This window comes from Manacus vitellinus, unplaced genomic scaffold (assembly GCF_001715985.3).
Source record: "Manacus vitellinus isolate BGI_N305 unplaced genomic scaffold, ASM171598v3 scaffold_8_pilon, whole genome shotgun sequence".
Lineage (NCBI taxonomy): Eukaryota > Metazoa > Chordata > Aves > Passeriformes > Pipridae > Manacus > Manacus vitellinus.
In genome coordinates this window covers 17,326,007-17,351,201 of record NW_021940864.1, presented here as the reverse complement: position 1 = coordinate 17,351,201, position 25,195 = coordinate 17,326,007, and the positions used below count along the sequence as shown (strand labels likewise).

Below are 25,195 nucleotides of genomic sequence, written 5' to 3'. Positions count from 1 at the left end.
GCAGTTTACATCCAACACCAGACACTACAAATAAACTGTGCATTTCCCTTGTTTTGTTGGAGTCTAAATCTGCTCCCTTCAATCGTTGATGTAGTTCTAAAAATTTTACTAAAAGTAAGAAAGTGCTAATATTTAGACACTTGACTCAACTCAAATTAGAGTTGATTTTAAATCAACTTTAGACTACTGTGCTTAAGATGAATATTTCAGTTGAGTAACAGCAGATTAAATGTGTATGTTTAGACATCTTTTATGTACTTGCCATGTTGCAGTAGCATCTTTTGGCACTTGTTTTAGACCCAAAAAAGAGCTTTCATGTTAAAACACTTTTCTTCCTTTTTTTGACTAGACCAACACATTTCAAAAAAGATAGAGTACTCTCAACAAAATTTTCCTCATTTGCATGTTCTATGTTGTTTTGAGTGATATATATGGTATTTAAATTCTCCTTTTCAATAGATCTTTCTCAGTTTTAGAAAAATTACTCTGAATAGTGGATAAGAAAATCTTAAGTGCTCTACAAAATGACAACCTACATCAATGGAGTCATGACAGCTTGGACCAAATGCAAGTAAAGTTTTTTGCTAGGGACATCTGCAGACATCTGCATGTATTTTTGGTGTCTGAAGAATAATTTCTACCACCAATTTTGTCAGTAACACCATAAACCACAAAAGAGGCATGTTTCATTTTCAGAACAGTTTAGCAGAGGAAAAAGAACTTGTTATAAACATCAATCTGGTTTTGGAAACTTACTGTACTTTTAATTTCATATTACATTTCAGGTTTTTCTTTATTGAGATATTGAGGTTTGCTGAAGTAGAAGCCCAAATATACTACATCTGAGGTAGACAAGAAAAAAACCTCCTGTAGCAGGCACACCATTGATTAGCAGCAGCTTGGGGCTATCTTAGTATTTCAGGTTATAAACTACAGGAGTGCAGGAGCCACTCAATGAAAAATTGGTCTTTTGTTTGCTTGTTTGTTTTGGTTTTGGTTTGGTTGGTTAGTTGTGGTTTTTGGGTTGTGGGTTTTTTTTTTTTTTTCATAGTAGGAACTTCAGCACTGAAAGAATGGGGTATGCTGAGGTAGAGAGTCGAGAGAAGAAACCATGAGATAAACTCCATGGTAAGCTATTTCTCTTCTCCAGTCAGTAATCTAGATTAACTAACCTTAAATTTACTATCTATTTATCTTCAAGATGAACAGCTTTACTTCTATTGCTTAATACTTAGCCCTTTTGGAAGCTAAAAATTAGCAATTAAGAAATGAGTGAAACTCCTTTTTAAAAGAATGAAGTTTGATTCTTGCTCTGTTGAAGCTTTATTGGGGTGTCTCTCAAAACAGTAACCTGTTTTGTACTAATGTCCAGATTTGAAAAAATAATTAGGTATGTTGTACCTCAGCAGTGACCACACTAAATTTCAAGCACTCACCTACTGAGCAAGTCCTGTAACTGCTACATTACAGAATAGCACCAATGTGTATTAACTGCACTCTAAATACACAAAGAAAATTGAGCCTTCAGAAGTTTTAACTAATCTCATCACAACTGAGGACTTTTAGGTATGTTACCAGCTCCAGAAGGTCAGCAAAGTCAAAATGTCCTGTGCATATAAATCAGCAGAAGTTTAGAGAACACCTGTGTTCAGGAGCCTGCATCCTCTTAAACACCTACCCTGACAGAAGTTGTTGAATTCGCCTTGGAATTCAACACATTGTGCCTCTTGTATTACACAAAGGATGCATTTTAGCAAGACTTAGTAGAGAACAGTGTATGTAGACAGACAACAGCTATTGCCAGTCCAGGTATACTTATAAATTCCATTTCTATCTGCAGTAGTTCTGAAATAGCAGCCAAAGTAGAAAAGAATGAGATAACAATCAGGCCTGGGCTTATTCATAAAAACAAACTGGCTAATTTCTTTCTGGAACTTTCACTTAATCTTTTCAAACTTTATCATATTGTTTTTACAAAACTTTTAGCTTACTTTAGCTAAAACTTCAGCTCATTATTTTGGACTTTCCTCAGCTATTAAAGGCTTTCTACTGCTTTTAAAACCTCTTTTGATCATACATATTTTATTTTGAATGGGGAAAAATTTATCTGGAAGGATTGAATTGTAAAGGAAACATTAAGGCTTTCTACACTGTAGAATAAAGAAAAATTATTTTGAATACCATATATATACATCCTTTATTAAAACAAGTTTTGCCAAACCAACATATAAGTATACTTGCCTTCTGAATCAGTGTTAACATAGTCTAGAAGACTGAGGAGGTTTAAGTAAAGCTGTAATTTGCATTTTTAATAAAACATTTTGAGCAGAGGCATTCATCAAAACAATTTATTAAAAATGCATTTTTAAGAACAAAATTATGCAACACATTAATACTATTTAGCTTCAGTACTCTAAGAATGAAACCTTCAGAAAGAGACTCCATAAGCATTCTTAAAATACAATAGAAAGTTTACTTAAGTTAATTCTCCACCTGACAACCTCAGGCTCACTACATGTTGGAAGCAGTAACAGGGCTGACACTCGCCATGAACAGTGTTTATACTATTGCTGCTGCAAAAAGTTGGAGTGAGGTTTTTTTGTTAAATATACATTAATACATTTTAATAAAGAACTACTACTTAACGATAAGAAACTCCTATTGTGAGCTTAGAGTCAAAAAACTACGAGCAGTGTAAAATTACTGGACAATTCTCACTCTCACATATTCTGCAGGTGATATCCCACCATATTGGGTACTGAAGTGATCAAGAAACCTTCTCTGAAGGCAAGTCCACTGCAGAGAATGAATTTCTGTCTTACCAGAGGGAGAATGAATAGCCAGAGACAGCTAAGACCTCGTAATTGTTGCTAAGTGGCCAAAAGATCTGTGTTATTCACTTTATTTTCTGTCCTCAGAGGAAACAGAAATAATCATGTCAGGATTTACAAATACAGTTTTGAAACAGAAGTGCACATATCAGCTCCAAATCCAAACCCTGAAACGTCACCATGCTAAAATTTATTAAATTTTTGGTGAAACTTCCATCTTAAATTGCCCCTAAAGGCAGGAAGCGCCTTCTACCCTGTAGTTGTAGGTTACTGTGGTCTATCCTATTAATATATGGTCCTGCTGTTATTATTTATAATAATAAATAACAACATTCAGTAAAATAATTATTCCTTGTCTTCATGGAGTTTGATAATTTGTACAGCAACCATTCCCCACGAAATAAAAGTCAGAGAGCAGTTCAGTAATAGAGTGTGGTAAAATAAACCAATGATTTGGCAACATCTATTTGCTTATAATAATTCACAGAATGTCTGTCTTCCAGAAAACTATCAGGGTATCTTTAGAAATTTCCTGAACGTTTGTCTTTTTGTCTTCTTGGAGGGTGCCTATTTTACAGAAATATATATTATCATTCAAAATCCATGAACCTATGAAAGGTTATAGTGGTTCCAAATCTCTTACTATTAGATGCATATCTGCACTAAACAATTATACATTTTTTGCCATCCTCAACAGTGATGATGGAAAGCAAATTAATTCAGAAGCTAAATTCCTGATCCTGCAAATAAACATGCACAGGCATTTTTCCCCCCAAATACTCAAAGAAATCAGAGAACAAACATTATTTACTAATACGTACATAAACATATGGATAAGCATAGAGATGCAAAATCTTTCTCACTCCTGAGAACAAATAAGTGAAAAAAAATTCTAATATTAGAAGGCTATCTTAATCACCTAAAATACAAATTATTTTTCCTTTATACAACATGTATACAATTGCACAATAACATGCAACACATTTTACATAACCTAAAAATGTTTTCTTCAGAGTCCACTCCTACTAATTTATTGTCAGCTTTGTTTATTCTGCCTGTAGCCTCCACAGTGAATAAAAAGAGAAAAGGAAAACTGTAATTATTATGACGATGCCTAACATGTCTATTACATTAAAATTGATAATAATAATAATAATCAATTATTCTGCATTCTTGTCTCAGAGATATTAAAGGCAAAACTGATTGCTCGCAGAAGCAAGACTCCCCTGTTGTTTCTCTGGCTCATCATACCACAGATGTTTTCTGGTGAAAATTTAATGGTCTCAGACGCTGTGTTAGGAACATCCCTTACAAAAAACCCCTATCATGTAATGTAAAGTATTTGGGTGAAATTCCATTTCATATCGGCACAATTCCCACTGTGAAAAGCAACTTCTTCCCATTATTTTTTAAACAAAATTTGTAACCAACTGAACTCTATGACTCATATGCAACAAAGGATCAAAAGACAATTTTTGCACCAATAACCTCTATACCTCTAAATCTGCTTATGTCAGGACATAGAATTAAAAGTGGTTTTGCCCCCTGTTGAAATAAGTGATTATCACCAGAAAAATAGCATAATTCTTCCTGAATGCCAAGTACACTGTTTCTTTGATGGTTTTAAACTGGTTGTTTTCCTGAAGATCAAAAGGGGACAGTATATTTTGGAACTTCCTTGTCATACAGGCTTACTACAATATTAAATGTGCTGTATCTTAAAGCCATGAGCTCTTGTATAGGGCTTTAGCTAATTAAATAAACCTGCTGAAAATCAAAAGGATGTCTTCCTGGAACTCTTTTTCTTCTGGAAAAGTTATTTTAACACTCCTGATACAAAACTAAGACATTCTCCTTCTGTTTCCAAACCCTGGTCATTGCTCAAACTGATGTCACCATCTCTCTGCACATTTCAAGATTAAAGGAAATTTCTGAAATATTTAGAATTATTTCTCCCAAGAGTTATAGCTGGATGTAAATGGCATAAATAAAGAGAGCTGATCGAAGTGGGGAGGTATTACAGAAGAAAGGATTCATAATAAAATATACAATCACTTTAACACTCAGAACTTTCCCAGCTCACTCCAAGTGCTTTACTCCTTTTACTGAACAAGTAGAGAGAGCTTTGCGTGAAATATACTTGTATGCAGCTTACTCTCAGAGTTTACAATAAATATCAAACATATTATAAACAGAGAGGTTTGTCCAAGCTTACATAGAATTTTAAGTAGCCAGCATAGCCCAGATTTTCAACAAAGCTTCCCAAACAGATTAGTTATCAATGAAGAGAAACAATTTCAAGAACTGTGTTGCAACAGTTACGTTGACTAAAAATGAAGAGTCAAGACTTCCAAGGTTTTATATTGGTTTCTGCTTCTAATTCACTGTCTTACTTTCACAAATCATTTCATCTGCTCCTCAATGTTGGAAAAACAAGATTTTGCACTTACAGATGGCCTTTGAACATGAAATCTCAAAGTGATCAAGGAAGATAACCCACAATAATTTATTTCACAGTTGAAGAAACTAGTTCAGAGAGATGAGATCATTTGTATAGGTTCACAAACTTAGTAAAAAATAAAGACTGAAATAAAAAACAGATGGCCTGCATTTCAGTGTAGTATCTTATTCAATGCAATGTATTGCCTCTATAATGCAGTTGAAAGCTGAGTTGTTTTATTTATAATTTGAATCCACACAGTAGTAGAGGCATGCAAACAATAGTGAACATGAAGGAAAAATATGACAAACAACAAAAATAAGATTCCAAGCCAGCTAACAACCTCAGTCAGACAATATACTTCATCACAAGCATTCAGTAAAAAAATCAGAAACATACAAAGGCAAATGTTAATAGAAACTCGCACATTATTCAGGAAATATTCTTACTATGAAGAAGTTTCATTTCTTTAGGAATAAGAAGAGTGGTGTAAGTAGTCAACGGGCACAACTACAAACAAGACAACTGTCTGAAGTTTCTTTGCTTAAGTAATGAAAAAGTGAACATTACAAAACCAAAGAATAGATGATTACATGAAGAATGAAATATAAAAAGAGGTAACAAAAATAAAAAGGGAAATGTAAAGCTTTCACCCCCCTCAAAATTTACAGCAGCTGCCATTTATGACATAAGAAGCACAGCCTTTGCCACTTCGGAAAGATATATAACATTTGTTTACCTTTACTTATGCTTTAATTATTGCACTGAACTGCTTCCAACTCTTCATCCACTAATAGAATGTTTAATGACTGGATAAAGATTCTATATGAATCAATAGTCATATGCTGTTTCATATGTTGTCATTCTGTAGTACACAACTAAATCCATTGCTAAAAATATATATTCTGATTTCTCAATTATCTGTGAACTTTGTAGCATTTTTTCTGACATTAACATTTCTTCTGCCATAAGTATTTACTTTTCTCTCTAAAATGTAGGATTTTGCAATATTATTTATAAGATGGCAATTCTTTCAAGATTCCTATCTGATGCATCACAGTATGACTCACTGCTACTACATTTTTCAGTGTTCCAGTTTTCCCTATTAGCAATTCTGAAATAGCTCCTCATTTGCAATAACCCTTTAAAAAAATTATTTGATACAAACCAGCTTTTGATTACTGCTTTTCAAGCATCTGAAAAATATCTGTGATTTGACCCTGAGATTAAGGGTTTAGGAAGATGAAAGAAGAGGAAGGCTATGCTTATATAATTGGCAGCCATCCAGCACACTGAGGAAGGTTGCAGTCACTGTTCTTGAAATATTCAGGTTAGGAACCTTAAGAGAGTAGGCAAAAAAACCCAAAAAACAAAGGAAAAAATAAATTGTGATTCAAACCCAGCTAGTTAGACTAGAAAAAGATGAATTTGCAACAGCATAAAAAATAGCACCTTACTAGTCAGATAAAATGTTCATATTTTTAATAGAATATGTTTAATATTACATCAATTCATGTCTTCTTTTTATCTGAAAATTATACCTGACAACATCTATTGTCCTTCTCATTTTCTCTCTTTTTTTTTTTTTTTTTTTAATGACAGTAAACAGAGGCTTTACTAATCCTCAGGTTGCTAATAAGCCCTTATAATCTGAGTGGTCATGCAATGCATTCTCTTTTATCTCAACAACTTTATTGCTGCCTTGCCAGTAAAAAAATAAATGCTGTCTCCTTTTTTTTTCAGATATTACCATGGTGAAATGGACCTTAATAAACATAATGGTTCTAGTAGTTATGTGCAGTTATGATCAATGCATTTTTAACATTATTTTTACTATATAAAGAAACTATCAATTTGAAAAAAGAAATTATATAACACTGTTGTAAATATATCTGGAAAAACGGAGTTTGATAATTTGTTCAAACTTCTCAGAGGTTTTTAGGGGTGATTTTTTCCTCTACCACTTAACAAACCTCTTTACACTTTCTTTCCTAAAGTCCACATTTTGCAAAAAAGCAGATTCCAGGAAATGAAGTTACTTGTTTGGATACAACTGCCAAAGCCACTTCCTGTACGCAGTTGGCAGAAATGCTCGGGGAAAAAAAGCCTTATGACATTTTTCAATCCAACCAAGATGGGCATTCCATTCAGCCACACAAAAACTCAATTTAGCCCCAGAACTGTATGCCAGTATTATATATTTGACCGCTCAAAGTATTGCAGTCCAGTAATAATAAATTCAGTTTTACATTTGTCAGGAAAAATAGCATCAAACAGGTGCCAAACAGCAAACACATGGACTACTGCATCCATGACCTGATATTATTCCATTTGTTTTGTATTTTTCTGTTCTTCCTCTCTTCTCTCTGTGCAGCTTCACACATGAATGCACTCTAAAGAGTAACTTATGAAAAGTCTGCAGAGACACCGTTCACTGGAACATGACATAACACAGTCATTGTTACTTTTGGAAATTGACACTATTTATGCCTCATTCAGTGGCAGATAGAAAAGGAAATTTCAATAAGAAAGCCTCTATAACAAACGCTTGGGCTGTTATAACATAAAAGCATCAAATACTTTATACTCATCAGATGAACTGAACAGGCTGTCAATGACTGAATCATATTTTCTTGGACTTTGCTAACAGGTATTTTACCACACCTTGTCCTGCACAATCTCTATTATGATAAAATGAAGTCTTTGACCGTAACACCACATTATTTTCAAACCAAGTGATTAAAAGTACCTATAAACAAAAAAAAGTCTGTTATTATTCTGGTTGCTTTGACTCCAGATCAACCTCTTTATCTTAAAGATTAAGAAATTTGCCTAAGGGATCACAATTGGATATGCAGCAGTTTAAAACTGTACTTCTTCTTCTTACAGCTCGCCTAATTTAATGAAGCTCCATTAAAGCTAAAATATGCCTTAGCTCAGGTGCCTGTCTTTGAGCTTTTGGGTCTTTTTGGGAGTAACAGCTAAATTAAGGGTGACAAGCAGTAACTTCCCAACTAGTTTCCATTTTATTGCATGTATCATTTGAAAACACATATTACTGCCTTGTCTCTAGACATTTTCCATCCAATAACTCTCTTGGGTTCACTTTTCATTCCCTAGTAACTTAGCTCTTGCTTCCCTCCAACCTATAGTCTCATTCCTCATCTCATTCCCAGCTTCATTAGGAATACATACTAAGCCACAAATCTCTTTGCCCTTTTCTACCCTATTTACAAAACAGAAATCCAATCCATACCTGCCCTCCTCTTTTTACCCCTTCCAAATCAATTTTCTCCTCCCACAGTTTAGGCAGTCAAGCATGTGGCACAAAGACTGTTTAATATCAATTGCTTCTACTGTCTACTCCATCTACAGTTTCCTGGCAGTCACAGTATTTTCACAAGAAAGACAAAAAATAGTATTCAGAAACACATTTGCTATTTGTAACCAGCACATGGTCTCTTAATGTATTCCATCAAACACATCAAACAGATTCCTGACATTTGAATAAAAAAAGCCCAGAAACAGAGTGTGTGAGAGAAAATAAAACACTGATACACTGATAGTCTTTTTGATTTTTTCTTTTTTTTTTTTTCGAGTCCCCCTCCAACGTTTTAGACATTATCATGGAAATTTTCAACCCAGCATTAAAGTTATTTTACTCAAAAGTTCAAGATAAGATGCAATTTACTCAAGCTTTCTTCCCCCAAGTACAAATTCAATGATTTAATATAAAAAACTACAGCTAACAAGTTCAGCTATAGGAATATAGAAACACATATCTCCTCTCACAGCTGGCACCCTTCAATGTATTCCTTCCTTCTAAAAATCCAGAGAAAATCAGACTTGGAACAGCATGGAAAACAAGTACTAGAAAGCTCTGGGGCACCTCATGAGTGCCAAGAGCGAAGACATTTCCGAAACAATGGCCTGACCACAGATCTTCCCTTCTATAATTGATGCAACTTCTAGCAGGCTTTCTTAAAAAGACAGGTTCCAAAAGACTGACACTTCTAGGCTAAAGGCTTAATTTGAGAAATATTGTAGAACTGTGCCATTACAGAAATGCAAAGAACATTTCTATTTAACAGATAAGCAGCTACTTTTACACCAGATTCAGTTTCAAACCAGCTTAAAGTTGTAGCTCTATACAGAGTACACTGCAGGAATCAAACCTAGGGCAACAGATGTATGGAACGGTGTAGCAAAATCCTTTACTTGGAAAAAGTGCTCTTCAGTCACAGATTAAAACATGTTTATCATGTTTATTAATTGGCGTCTAAAACACTTCAAAGTTGTGTTACATACTACAAGTAAACTTTCTCTTCAAGAGTGGTACTGTAAGTTCTGAGTAGTTATTCCCATTGTTCCCATAATGCTGCATAATAATTTTGTGGATTGAAGTGGATACATTAATCTTCATTTATATCACCATCTCAAAGAAGCATATATAAAATTTTTTAATCAAAATCAAATAGGTCACATTCCAATATATAGTCCTAACTGAAAACCATTCTACAGGTAATCATAAAGTTCAGAAAATCATATCAGAGCTTGTTTTTACTTTGAAAAAGACAGTTTTATTTCCATCTTTATTTAAATTATTATTATTCATTAAATCACTCAAAGACATACCTAAGAACAAGACATGATAGCAATCTGCAACAGTTTATGAGGGAAGTTAGGCATGGGAAAGGAATTCTTTTGACTTAACCTTGCTTCTTCAAACAGTAAGGACAAATGGATGAAAGTTTTAATTCACAAAGTATCAAAACATTACATGAATGTTTGACATGTGATTAGGTCCAACTGACACTATAGGGAAATGACAACATGCTTATATTTACTTCTTCAGAGACTAAAATACCAGTAGTTTTTTTATAAAAGCCCTGATAATAAATCCTGCTTCATTGTGCAGTCATACAATGAACCCTGTGGCTGCCTTGGACCTATTCTTCAAAGCACTTATCCTTTTTCTAATTAACTTTCTTAGCTTTACAGGCTATGTCCCCAAACTTGAGAGCCCCCACAAGAGTGGGAGATAAGATACTTCGAGCTATCCTCTTTCAGTCATCTGGATGTTTTGATTGTCAGGCCTTGATGGGGCAGAAGTTGTGCCCAGAAAACAAGCATGTAAAAGATTTAGCTATAAATATCAAAGTACTCAACATTTTAAATATGCAAGTAGTACATCAGAAACCAGAAAGAGATCGGCCACATACATATACAGAATTATGATGGCAACTAAAACTGGAAGAAATATTAAATCTTGTGCTTTTGCACTTCATCTAAACACTAAGTAATAGACATCAAGAAAAAACCAACTGAACCACAAGCTATAAACAGCAGCTTATGCTGGGGTTTTATACCTTCCTGTGAAGGTATAAAACCTTCACCTTGCATAACCAGCATTTGGTTATGCAACAGATGCAGGTATTTCCAGCAGTTTTATGCCCAGGAGGTGGTGCTGCTGTCTGTTTTGGAAGTGACACAGGAACCTGTCCTTACAACATTCACGCCTAGATACTATGTGGATGCAATGCTACGATTTTTTGTTTGTTTGTTTGTTTTAACTGTTTATTTCAGGAATACAAGCCTCACATGTAAATTTAGTGATTTCAGAAGCAACAAGATATCACGTGGAAAAACTCCCAAACAATTATCTAGCACAGCACAGTTTTCTCTGTGCTGGGTTTACTATAAGAAAAGGGTTTAGAAATTCTTAAACAGAAGCAAAAATAGTATCAAAATGTAACACAAGCTGTTAAGGCAATTTAAACATACAGGGTTCCACTGAGATTTCCTGAAAATAGACTTACAAATTTGTAGAATACATGATAAAACTCATCAATTGATATTAACACAAAGTCACAAATATCATCTTAGGGTATGTTCTCTTACTGCCTGTCCTCTGAATGCAATTAAATCCTAAAGAAGCACTAGAAAATACATTTACTTTTATTCTTGGGGAAAAAAAGTGAAACAAACACTTTCAGAAGGAAAAATCTACTTTTCTTCTGTATTATAAAAGGTTAGTTGCACATTGACTTTATTGTTTTAAAGACTGTGATTTTGAGAGAGAATAAAAGCTACCTCTTCAAACTTTATTTTTATATCCCTTTCACTGACATTTCAGATTCATCTAGTTTTAGATGTATTTCATATGACATAGCTTGCAAGGATTTTCTTTTTAAATGATCACTGGATACTCGTAAGTGCAAAAGAAAAAAAAAGCCTGAAAATGTGAGCTAAACATATTGTTAAAAAGTATAAACCAATGCAAAGAGAAAATGGCAGTTGAAATGCTTCAGATCTTCATTAAAAAATCCTGCATGAGTCTGCCTCTAAGGAGAGCATAAATCATATATATATATATATAATATATATATATATACTCTAAACAATGACAAGATATCAGTCTCACTTCTAGTTAAAATTTTAGTGATATGTTTTAAAGCCAAAGATTTAAGAATCTTGAACCACTTATGTATTCTCTATATTATTGAGATGTGCATATGGAGAAACTGATTCGATTTCTGTTGAGGAATAAAGAAAAGAATGACAATATCTTCCTAAAATAGCATGTAAATCATAGATAAATAGAATTGTTGAGGTTGGAAAATACCTCTAAGATCATCAAGTACAACTGTCAACCCAGCACCAGCACTATGGTCACCATTAAACCATGTCTTCAAATGCCATATCCACACTTCCAGGGACGGTGACTACGCCACTTCCCTGGGCAGCCTATTCCCATGCTTGATAACCCTTTCAGAGAAGAAATTTGTCCTAATTTTCTGTCTAAACCTCTGCTGGAGCAACTTGAGGCCATTTCCTCTCATCCTGTCATTTGTTGCCTTGGAGAAGAGACCAATTCGCACCTGGCTACAACCTCCTTTCAAGCAGTTGTAGGGAGTGATAAGGTCCACCTTGAGCCTCCTTTTCTCCAGGCTGAACAACCCCAGATCCCTCAGCCGCTCCTCATAGGATTTGTGCTTCAAATGTACAGAATAAATATTAAACAAGTTAGTCTCTCCATTCACTTTTTTGAGAAAGTTTATCGTGAGTTCCAGCATGATAAACTGATGCTCTTAAAGGCTTTTATATTTAGGTAATAGAAAGCCTAAAATGGCAGCAGAAAGCAATAGTGACATTGTAATAGGCATAATAAAAAATTGCAGAAGGTTTCAAATATGGCATCCAATATTAACAGCACCAGATTTTCATTTTACATTTTTATATTAGTTCTGCCTAGAGGTGAACTTCAGAATATTGATTTTGAGATTATCATTATTTGAAGGAATTTCAGAATTACAATAAACATTTAAAAAACTAAGATAGTAACAGTAAGCAAGTTCAGTAACATGAACGTACAGCAACAGTTCAAGGGCCATGAGTTGACCAAAATGAAAAGGCTGGAGACTATTACACTCAAGACACAAAAAAATAAAAGACTGAGAATACTTATTATAGAAAATTATTGGAAACTAGTTGGATGATCAGGAAACTAGAAAAGACAGCAAAAGATGAAATTTAATTTTATTTGAATGCTGAAAATCAGGCAGAGGTTCACACTAGAAGTAGGACTATTTGTACTAATATTCGGCATGATATCATTAACAACAGCAACAACAAAAACAAAAAAACCTTTCAGCAAGTGTTTTTCTCAACCATCACCAAATGACTCACCTATAGAAAGAATATTGTCAGGAAAAATGGGAAACCAGAAAAACTATTAAGGGAAAGTAGATTAATCATAAGCATTGCAATACAGTACAAAAGTAGACAGTGCAGAACTTTGTCATGACTGGCTCCACCATTCACTGCATTGGTCAGATACAAGTGGTTTGAAGAAAAACTGGAATTATTGCTAAATGCTTACAAACGTTAAATAATCATTTCTGCTACAGGAGACTGGTCATAATTACCTACATGTGAAGGATCTTTGATGCACACATGTTTGCAAAGAACCAATTCAGCTCTTTGTATAACTGTGAAATCATTTCAACTTGCAAAATTGCCTTAAGGAAGTCTTAGACCAGCTCCTACCTGACTGTATGAATAAAAAGATCAAAGACTGTTTTCAATGTAGCTTGGTAGACAGATACAGCAGAGTATCTCAGCCACAGACTTGCAAGATCAGCCCTGCAATGAAAATCAATAAGAGCTTTTACCTGATCTAAAAGTAAAACCTACCAAACTTACTGCATGACATTGTGGAAAACCAAATATCACCTCAGCTCTAGCAGTTAGTTCATTTCCAACAATTTGTTTACTCTTTTCTTTCACACAGAAGTCAATAATGGTCTAATTTTTCTCAGATTAACCTAAATACCACATAACCTCCTGCTAACATAATGTTATTCTTTTGAAAGTATCCTTCTGAACTTACAACAGAGACTGAAAATGAACGAAACAAAGACACAGTTACTAAATAGGTATTCCAGAGTTAAAATTGTAAGAGTCGAAAAGATGATGCACGAGAGGTAAGTGAACCATGCCATGATTTTTTCACCAAAAGCATCCAATACTTCGGAGCCAATTGCAAAAAGACATATAAATCCACCAAATTCAATGGAAAAAATTGTACAATAACAGCAGCATGAAATTGGCCTGAAACATTTGGAAGAAACTTATCTTTAAAGTTAAATGCATTGCAAATATCAGAAAAAAATAGGGATTTCTGGGATATTTCCGATAATTTCTACTTTCATTTAATATTCAAATATGTGAGATTAGTCTCTCAAGACAACATCTGGGTTTGTGACCAACAGAATGAAACAGGGCATTTTTTAGCTTAAATACACAAAAAAAAGAGAATCAGAACTCTAGACTAATCTATTATTTAGCAGAATTAGCAGTATCTGTACAGGAATATATAAAGATTAAGCTAACAGGAGGACCTTCTAGTCTTTTGATTACCGATATCCATATATAATGTGCGTGTAGTGGCTCTGTTAAAAGATACTCTAGTCTCTCAGGACTGATGTTCATAACAACAACAACATGGAAGAGGTTTTACAGAGGTATTTGCCAAATCTGACAATCAATATATAAAGGAATTTGATTACCCTTCAAGTGCACAGAAACATTCGGAAGTATATTTTTACCTCTAAAATACCAAGAATTGAAGCGCTTCAGTCACCAAAAAAACCCCAAAAACAACTTCAAGGAGTTAGTTTGAAGGATCCAATAGCCAAAATATGGCTAATGAAAGAGGAAGCCAAAAAGATTTGAAATAGTAGAGAAATTCTAAGGAACAGTAGGTTACATTTAGCAGACTAATCTGGATCAGAGAACAGTAAACTAGCATAAAAATACTGGAAAGTTTCCCCATCTAAACAGACTCAAGAGGAAGGCAGTAAAAACTGCCAAAAGCATCTTCAACAAGCTTCCAAACATACGTTCCACATTAGAAAACATTCTCATCTGAGAAGTGGAAGGAAAGACATGATGGGCATCTTAGAAAAAACAGAAATATTTTGTAAAACCAAATAAATATGGAGAAAGAAAAAGCTGTTGTTATAAGCAGTAAGTGTCTTTACATAACAACATTTTCAATATATAAGTAAATTTCAATGTCTCTGAGAAACTAATGAAAGTCCTGTAATGATCTGCTCCTTACTCTCATTAAATCCTTATGACTTGCAAAATCTGCCTTTGATGTTGCAAATGGGGATCAAGCTCCAAAAAGGAAAATCCAGACTTCATCTTCTAAAAATAACCCTACGTTCATATTTAGAAACAGTTAAGATGATAAAAATTGTAACACACAGTGCTTTATCATGGAATACCAAATGCAAGGGCTCACTTAACTTTAAATCTTACGACATGTATTTATATTTCTTTGTCACAAAGAATAATCATCTCTTGTTCCTTACAAAGATGTTGCAGAGTCTCAAACTTCTTAACAGATTTGGTTTCTTGCTGTTCACTAATCTTAGTGAGTTCAGTTCAAAGTCCTCACTCAAGGAAAACTGACAGTGGATTCACTGTGAAGTCTGACCAAAAAAAAGATCTTGGAAGCAGTACAGATAGAAAACTAGATTTTGAGAAAAACCCAAACAAACAAAAACCCCAACCCCCAGAAGTTAGTCGAGTGTTCTATAAATTCACAGAGGTAGTCTACTTGGTGTTTACTGCAATCAGTGTGCATTTAAAGACAGTAATTTTTTCTAGAAACTACTTTGAATTTTACTTTTTGTTCCTTCTAAAACATTAAAAAGAGGAATAAAACTGTGATCTCTTAAGGCAATGAGATATACCAAAATGTATAAAAGGACATGACAAAGTAAAAAATTTCCACAACTACATGCTACGAACATGTGTCTGAAGATAGACATTCATTCATATTTATTACAGAAATTGGAGCCTTAGCAATACACGTTTTATCTGGTAACTTGAAATATCAGAAAATAGCTTTGTTACGCTTATCAGAAGCAAACTTCAATAAAATTATTCCAAAGTTTATGCTGACTGTTAACATTTGCTGAATTTATTTTGAAGGCTTTCTAAAATACCTAAATCTTAAGCAGTGAAGTCTGATACTTCCTGCTTCATCCGTAAACTTGGCAATAAAAAAAATAAATTATTGTAGCAAATAATCACTCTACACTATAGAAAACATTTTATGCTTAAGAAGTTAGCAAAACAACACATCTTTTTTTAAATACTTGTTACGAAGGTTTAACAGTAGCAATGCAATATGTACAGCATCAGTAGAAGTTCAGCTGGAAAGCAAATGGAATAAAAACTTTTTTCCGGACCTGTGACAGAAAATGTAGCACATACTTTCTTTTCTGACTAAGGAGAAAGATCAACAGTAAGTCTGAACAGTGCCCTAAACGCACTAGTGAGCTCTTTTGCTGGTCAAATAGCAATAAAATGGCTAAATGAGTTTGCTGACAAAAGATTTGTCATGGGCACAGTGCCAAGAGTCTGCCACCAGATATCCCAGAGCACTACCGGACACAGAAAAGACTCCAAGATACAAATAGGTTTGCTAAGCTTTTAATTTTTCTAGAGGGTTGAGACCTGTCTTTTTTCTGAACTAAAAGACAGAAGAGATTCTAATGGAAAACCTCAGTCAATCTTTTCCATTAGGGAACTTTCTGTGGGTTTTCAACAATGGAAGGAAGTATTTTTCCCTGAATTATTACATAAATATATAAAATAGACAAGATAAATATTTTGAGAAATCTTAATACAAGACAAAAATATTTAGCTTTCAGAAATGAGCAGTTCGTGTGTTATCATCACTACTTTCATGCTATTCATAATCATCGTCTGTTTATAGAAACCATCTCTCATCTTACATTTCAAAGTCAGCTTGTCAGCCCTTCAGCAGGAATGCTCTTTTGTATAGGTATTTGCATAGTGTTGAGCAAAAAGTGATCTTAAACCATGAAGGGGGTACACAGGAGGTCAATTCTTTACCAACTTCTCAAAAAACCTCACAGCTTCTCAATGAAAGATAAAGGAAGTGGCTCAAACTGGTCAAAACATGATCCTGACAAAATCTTTTGTGAGAGCAAAATAATCCCTTTCAAGTCCATCAGCATATACAATTATTTGAAGTTCTTACTAAGATTTATTGTGTTCTTTGAGCGTCACAATAGTCACACTATTGTCTGGTAACCAGGCTGTTTATATTTCAAGAGAAAAACAAATCCAGCAGGAGGAAAAATGGTATCATACGTCTCTTACGCTGACAGAATTATGCTAAGAAGCAAGCAGCAGTGTGAGACTGATTTCAAAATAATATTTCTCTGTACAGAAGAAGTGGTATAACGCAGTAAAAGTATAATACAATAAAATGTTTATCACTCCACTGGCATGCATGATGAAGTCTGATTTGCTAGGTTCCTTCATTCTTGGAATTATCCCGAAAACTACTAATTTATAGTAATTGACACCATCTCCTGAGAAAGACTATGTGTAGTTCTACATTTATGTCTCTACAAGACACAAATTATTAGTACAGCTAAAGCTGCAGTAGACACTTTATGATGAACTAAATGATTATATTAAAACTAATGTGGTTGAAGCATTTGTAAATCTCAGGTTATTATGCCAATAATTTATCTTTGCATTTTCTGGAATGTTCATCTGAAACATAAATTAAATTCATAGCCAGTTGTGTCTGTTTCAGATTTATGAAATATATTCTCATGCAATAAATAACAGCAGCTACTGAATTTGCCATAGTGTTTTACTAACTCTCACTCATGTAGTTATGGGTTTATAATTTTGAGTGCTCTGTGATTAAAGATGGGTATTGAAAAGTAAGTTCTCCCCTTTCATGGTATAACACTTAGACTAAGATAACAAGTTCTGATCTGTTCACTCTAAGTTCTCTGTCTTATGCAATCTGTAAAACCTCTCCAGTAATGGGAGCTGACTTGCCAAAATGAGAGCAGCAGGCTGCCTTCCGCTGTTTCCAGGCACCCTACCTACTACTCCCTCCTAAAAGAAGTCTTTTGGGATCCAAGGAAAACAAATCTGACAACATGTAAACTGGGATTATTTTTAACTGAAGAATTCAATGCTATGTAACCCAGTACCATCAGTGAAATTTAGGACATTACTAGGACACTGAACTTGCATATTCCTCTGCTACAGCCATCAAGAAGAACATGCTGATACAGACCCTAATACACACTGAAAAAAGAACAATACAGAACACTACAGTGATCCACATGTCCAATTTCAGTTGTGCTTAATTAGGTCTGCCACTGGTATCAAACCTCATGTTCAACAATATTTTACTAATGACATTATTTTGTATATGATACTCAAACAAGCAGTTAAAGACATTCCTGTTCAGAAAAAATACCATTTAATATTAAATCAAAGACAAGTGGAGAGACCTGCCATTGCTCAGCATGGAGAAGACTCCAGAGAGACCTCATCATGGCCTTCCAGTACTTAAAGGGGGCTTATAAAAAGGAGGGAGAGGGACTTTTTTACAGGCAGACAGTGACAAGACAAGGGGTAATGGTTTTAAATTGAAAGACAGTAGGTTTAAATGAGGTGTTAGGAAGCAATTCTTTACTGTGGGGGTGGTGAAACACTGGAACAGGTTGCCCAGAGAGGTTGTGGATGTCTCATCCCTGGAAGTGTTCAAGGCCAGGTTGGATGGGGACCTGAGTAACCTGATCTAGTGAATGGCATCCCTGTCCATGGTTGGGGGACTGGAACTAGATGATCTTTAAAGACCCTTACAACCCTAACTATTCTATGATTCTATGAAATCAACTGTTTGCAACTTAGTATTTATTAGCAGTCAAAAATATGCTATAATAGTGCCCAAAAACCTACTTGGAAATCACAGAATATTCCGAGTTGAAAGGGACCCACAAGGACCAAGTCCAACTCCTAAGTGAATGGTCCATATGGGCATTGAGCCCACTACCTTGATGGTGTTCTAACCAACTGAGCCAATCTAATGTCAGACCAAATGTGGGGAGTTAGGCTTTACTGATCTTTCAGTTTGTACAGTCATTACCACCAAAGGCTTCTGTTTAGAGTTTCAGGCATACAAGCAGTGGTGGAAAGACAGAATGTACAGGAAGGTAAATACTACCATATGTCAAACCTTTGGAGATGTATTATGTTCACTCAGTGTCTTTTCAAAGAGCATGCACATTCAGTGCAGGATGGACTTAAAAAGAAGATAAATTACAGCTGTGCCTATACAACATGTACAGTTGTAGAAGTCAATACTCATTCACCTTCAAAGTCAGCCTGCTGTGAGACAAATTTGGACCAGGAATTGTTTTACTGCTATGATGAGATAAAAATTTTCCTGTTAACCCAGATTATTACATCAAGCTCAGCAGTGAAATAGTATGACTGCATTTCTCCTACTCAAAGTAATATCTGGAGAGGATAGACTAAAAACATCATTACACATATCTTCCAATGCAGATATGGTCCTCGATCATAAAAGGAAAATTATAAAAATATGCTTCACCATAGAGAGACAACAGTTCTCTGAAATAATACATTTTTTACCACACCGAGAAAGAAGCTTTGCCTGCATAGTACTGTATGAGTTCTTATAGTTCATTTACTTTTCAGAAATTTAGCAGCATAAATAATTTTTTTTTGATGGATTCAGTAACAGGTCAATAAGTCTGGAGATTTTACAGTGTAAAAGTAGCAGTAAATCTAACATGGAAGTAACAGAATGAAATTATTCTATTTTCTAACACAGAATGGTAAAGATCTGGTTCTGGGCAAACAAATGTTAAAGCTACACAACAAATCAACAACAAAATAAATGAAAGTTTATCTAATTATTAGATAGACTTTCTAACAACTGCTTCACTAAAGTAAATTTTTTTTCCTATGCTTTCTGCTGATTTCCTAATTTAATTGTTTTCAGGATAAGGAAATGAGATAGGAAAATGGAAAGCGCATTAGAGACACTAGAAATAACATTTATTTTGAATTCTATTGCATTAAATCCATCTAATGACAGCTTTGAGAGTACAGAATTAAATAAAGAAAGCTAGACTGCTAAAACAGGTAACATATCACATAAGCCTTCCTGCTATTGAAAACTGAAATCTTCATAAATGATGTAAGGTATGCAGAAAGTTTAAATGATGAAGAATAGCTTTAATATTACCCATTATGTATGCTAATATTACACTAAAGCTTCTAGTTGGGAGTTTGACCCTGGCTCAGGCCCAAGCGCTTTCACATATCTTTAGTGACTCCTTAATGACTACAGACAAAAAGGCATAAGTATACAGTTCAGACAGATTTTGAAATTAATGGATAACTTTATAATGATGAATATTATTTTCAGGTTTTCAATATATGAAAAATGAGGCTCTATGCTTGAGTGAGAATGATGCCTCATCCAAACTTAGAATCACAGAATGGTTTAGGTTGAAAGGGACCTTGAAGATAATCTTGTTCCAACCCCACTGCCACAGGCATGGACATCTTCCACTAGAGCAGGTTGCTCAGGGCCCCATCCAACTTGGCCTCACTAATGCAGAGTTGCAGGAGAAAAGGTTCAACAATCCAGTCAGTCTGAGCTGACATGCTGGTTACTATTTATGTTCAAAGTAAATTCATATGAACATACACACACAAATGTTTGCAAAAAGAGAAAGCTTTGATCGAAACAGAATTTGCTACTGCTTGCAAATTGTTCTTTAAATTGTTCTCTAAAGACTAAAGAACAAATGACACTATATAAAAGATGCAATTATGTTAGTCATTTGTTGATACAACATAGCTACTTTTTGCTGACATATTTCTAAGGTAATCAAAAGTTTTATGTTATGATTATATTTAGCTAATACTACTACGACACCAATTAAATAAATTTTTCCTAGAAAACGATAAGGAGCATTATGAATAGGAAAAATTGAAGGCAATAGCAAGTGTGACAATTGACTCTTAATTCAATTACAAAGGAATTTTAGAGGATAACTGGCAACCTTAACTAGTTTAAGAAAAGCATTCCCAATAGTACACTAGCAAAATCTAAGTTTCTACTTGTCAGCTGCCATGTCTGAAATTCAAGCTGAAGATTCTCTCTTCTTTCAGTTTAAAATCCCCTCATAAAATGCATAAAAAAGTAAACAAAAATGCAAATCATGAACATGTAATAGTTATACGTGGTAATTTAGGATGAGGTATGTTCTTTGCTAACAAAAACATAAGCACTTCTAGAACCTACTGACACCAAAAAACCTTTTTATTTGAACAATTCAACTAGAAAATAAAGACAATATGCAACTATGCATGAAAAACCTGTCTACAGTTACTGAAAGTTATTTTAAGTGGATTTAGAAATTAACAACTTGCAAGAATATTGTTACTTATTGTCATAAATAACCAGCACAGATGATGCAAGGAAAGAAAACTGCAATGGTTAACATTTAACCCTTTTCAAATACCAACTATAAAACTGCCCTACATACACAATCCATGCTGTTTAATATTATTTCCATTGTTTGAGCTGCTTCCACAATGATTTAACCACATACTTAAATCTGGTGGGATCACTCTTACAAATGAGGTGAAACAGATCCCTGAAATCTTATAAAATCTGGTTCTGGGAATGCCTGCAGCTAGTTCTGAAAATTTAGTATGCGGAAGAACACATTTTCAAAAAAATTATCAGTAAATATTAATTATACTTTCATATCTTTTAAAACTCGGTCTTCTGGAAACTAATGATTTGAATATTTAATCTCATGATTCAGTATTTAAAACTTTTGGGGTTGAATACATAAGCTTCTGGAAATTTTTTAATTAATAGCCGTATTAATTGAAGTGTGTAAGACAATATTAGAAGAATTAGTTATGAGGTCTGATGAAGCCTGAGGTAAAACCTAACTCCTGAGAAGAATATTTAATACTTTTGCAATTGTCCCTCAAACTTCTTTCCCACTCTTTCACAAGCCTCCCCAGCCAGTTGACAATTTCATCATTGCAGTAACCTGTCAAAAACCATGATGAGAAAGCTTTTCAAACCCATACAGAAATTTGAAGGTTTAAAGGAAAAACTGAAGTCAGAATATGTATCTAGTGGATACTAGAGTATTAAAATTACTTATTTTGCTATGTAAGGTGACAACCATGTTTTTCACCAGGTGGTGTTCTTTCAAGACATTGTGCTTCATTCTTAGATAGAACAAACAGGATTAATCATGTCTGAGGCATACAAATGTGTTCAGGTCTGAGTTCACCAGGAAAGAGAGTTATATCCTAGCCATTAGCAGACAGAAAAAAGAGTTTTAAGCTGCCAAGGAATGTACTAATGTATCTTTGCACTGTTGTAGCTTTATAATAAGAGAGAAAAATAGTAATAACGGCTTGAGGCTTATAGTAATTTTCAGCTAAGGGTCTCAAAACAGTAACTTGCCTGCAAAAAAAAATGAATGCTTCTTGGTTACAGACTTTTTCTTCATGTGATATTGATCTGTACTTTATAGTTGTGGTTTGTTTTTTTTTTTAAATCAGCACATAGGCTGCTTATCCTAGTATGGGTTTCCTTTATACTAACTCAGAGAACTTTTCTCTTTTACTTTTTTTTTTTTCTTTTACTTGAGCCTTCTGGCCTTATTTTACCTTAGTTCTTGTTCTTAAATACTTCTTTTATTTTTGATAATTTTTGGGTCATGATCCTTTCTGGTGGTTGCTGTTATTATTATTATTATTATTATTATTATTATTAAAGTGCAATTTTAAAGACTACAGAAAAGTTCTAATACTTCTAAAAAGAATTTATTAAGTTTCATTAAAATAACTCTCCTGTAGCATGACTTAACATCTGATATGATGGCTTTATGTATACTATGTATACGTACACAGTGAGACCTTTTTCAACACTGAACTATTTGTATATGTTTACAGGTGTTACATAGCAAATTTTTCTCAAATATGTCTCTTGGTACCATGAAGAATCAAACTGTAAAAAATACTTAATCTTCAGTCTACAAGAACTTTTAAATATAAAGGCTAGTTACAATATGAAGATAAATATTGAAGTTTGTTACTTTGAGAATTTGAAGAAATAAAAAAAATAGAATGTAAAAAATAAAATTACTTCTATATCAGGGAGAACATTTTCAGAGACACAATGAAAGAGCTTGAACACTGTTATATTCTTGTAGACACAATTGGTCTCCTGAGGTTGGGTTTAAGGCACACTGGCAAGGCTGTAGGTGTAGTATTAGTAAATGTTTCTACTACCTTTTTATGTCTGCCATTTGAAGTATTCCCTGAGCACAATAATGCAAGCATTTTAAGACATAACATTATAAGGCATTATCATTACAATAGCTATCAGCTATACATTACAAAAGATTGCAAGTGCAAGTGCTGCCAACATTATTCAACCAGTAGCAGAATGTCAGGCCACTCTGAAGGAATGCAGAGATATTTGCCCACCTAAAATTGTTCAATGTTTTTAATGAATTATGCTCAAAAGGTCTTTTTTTCTGAGAATTTACTCAAAGATTCAAGGGCCTGCAACTGAATTTATACTCTGGTTTTGTAGGGCTGTCCCACAGAGTAGTCACATCAGCTTGTAAAAGCCATCAGCACTTTGAGAGAGCTTTAAATTTAAAACCCTGTATTTGTGGATACAGAATTAGTACAATATGACTGATATTGAAAATAAAGCTTTCCTGTTTTGGTTCACATTTGATTCATACGCTGTAAATCATACTGGAATAATCCAATAAATGTTCTCTTAATTAATTACACTAACCTGTTTGTCTAGAAAGAAAAGGTAGTCTGTGAACAGAAGAGCTGAAATCTTTTGCCCCTTTCAGACTAAAACAGCTAGATGGGCTCTGCCTATCTTCCGAGTTTATAGATAGAGACTGCTCCAAGACTGTAGAACAAGCAGAGCTGGCATTAAGCTGGAAAAGAGCATCTTGTGCTTTCTTTTTTTCTTTTTTTAGCATATTTACCAGAATATCTGCACGATACATTAAGGAAATAATTAAGAATTTATTTTTCTTAACATATATAGAGCAACAATCATCCACCTCAGTTTTTCCAAACAGCAGATTCATTTTTACTAAACATAAACAAATTCACACATTGACCACAAATTGTTGATCCCATTCAATCAACTCCTGATAAAAGCATTTACATACAAACAGGAAGGAAAAGTCTAGGATCTTATTGCCATTGTGTGACACTTCCTTTTTATTTTTAAAATTTTGTAATAAACAAGACTTCCAAACAAAAGAAAAAACTCTTTTAACTTACAGGTAGCCTCGCAAATGTTTAGGCTTTTCACAGTAAGAAGGTTTATTAAAATGCAGAAAAGGTCTTTAGGAAATTTCTTTCAATAACACTATGCATTTACTGGAAGTATATTTGGTATAAACACATTTTGCCTAACAGCTCATAGAGGGCGTACAATGGAAATCCTGTGTGTGTTCAGATGAAACCACAGAAGTCCCTGTGATATGTTTTTGATATGTTATTCATTTTAATACTAATTAATCTTCTAAATGAACAGCAAAAAATCTAAGTAGTCTTTAGGGAATATAATTAACTTGACTAGGTTGTAATAGTAAAACACTTTCCAATTCAGTTGTTATGATAGCTTCTAGTTACTGTAGGCAAGAAGGAACTCATAGTTTATTAACTAAACAGCTTCCATACTTCCCACCACTTCATCACATTAGACATGTTATTAATGTGATGATGTACAGTCACTTAGCAACTCTCTAAATCAGTCTTGTCTTCAAAGTCTTAATACTTATATTCTTCCTATATAATTCTAACATGGATTTCCACAAGTTTCCTCCTTGTACAAACAAAGCTGTGTAAATCTACTGAGCACAAGCACATTTGATAGAGATATTTTGCTTTTTTTCCCATACTAATGAAATAATTCATTTCAGGAAGAAATGTTTCTGGGAATTCAGACATTAAAATTGACATAAAATTGAAGTCTCTCTTGAAAGGAATGAGTCGCTGTTTTAGATAAATTTGTTTGAAATCGCACCTTGGAAAATGAAAATATTATCATCTGTGACAGAGCAGAATTAGAGAAGCTTTCCCAACACCTCCATTCAGACTGGTAGCATGTTATACCCCAATGAAAAATGCTATTTTCATTCGACATTTAAAATTCATCAGGAATTGCTGAGCACAAATAACACAACTGGGTTTGCTCTTTACTAGTACCTGTGAGAGAATATCTGTTATCTTTAAACTTAGCAAATCCATATTTTCTTTTCTCTGCCATACTCAAATTTTACCCACTGAGCAGCCACAAAGTTAGGGACACAGCGATGCTGCAGTTTGCCCACAGTTCTGTCAATCTGCTAAAAATAACTCCCACCCACTGCACTACAGCACAGCTACTCATATTTCTTGTGAGGCAGTGAAATGGATGAAGTACGTCTGAGCAGTTTAGTACTTTCAT

At 34.1% G+C, this 25,195-nt stretch overlaps 1 protein-coding gene across 1 annotated transcript in view; it reads right to left on the bottom strand.

Annotated features, from left to right (window-relative positions):
- Positions 1-25,195, bottom strand: part of KIF6 (kinesin family member 6) — a 154,761-nt gene that overhangs the window by 71,095 nt on the left and 58,471 nt on the right. The window contains exon 13 of the mRNA XM_029965038.1: positions 23,516-23,728. Coding sequence (XP_029820898.1) covers positions 23,516-23,728 — 213 coding nt within the window. The remainder of the gene's footprint in view (positions 1-23,515; positions 23,729-25,195) is intronic.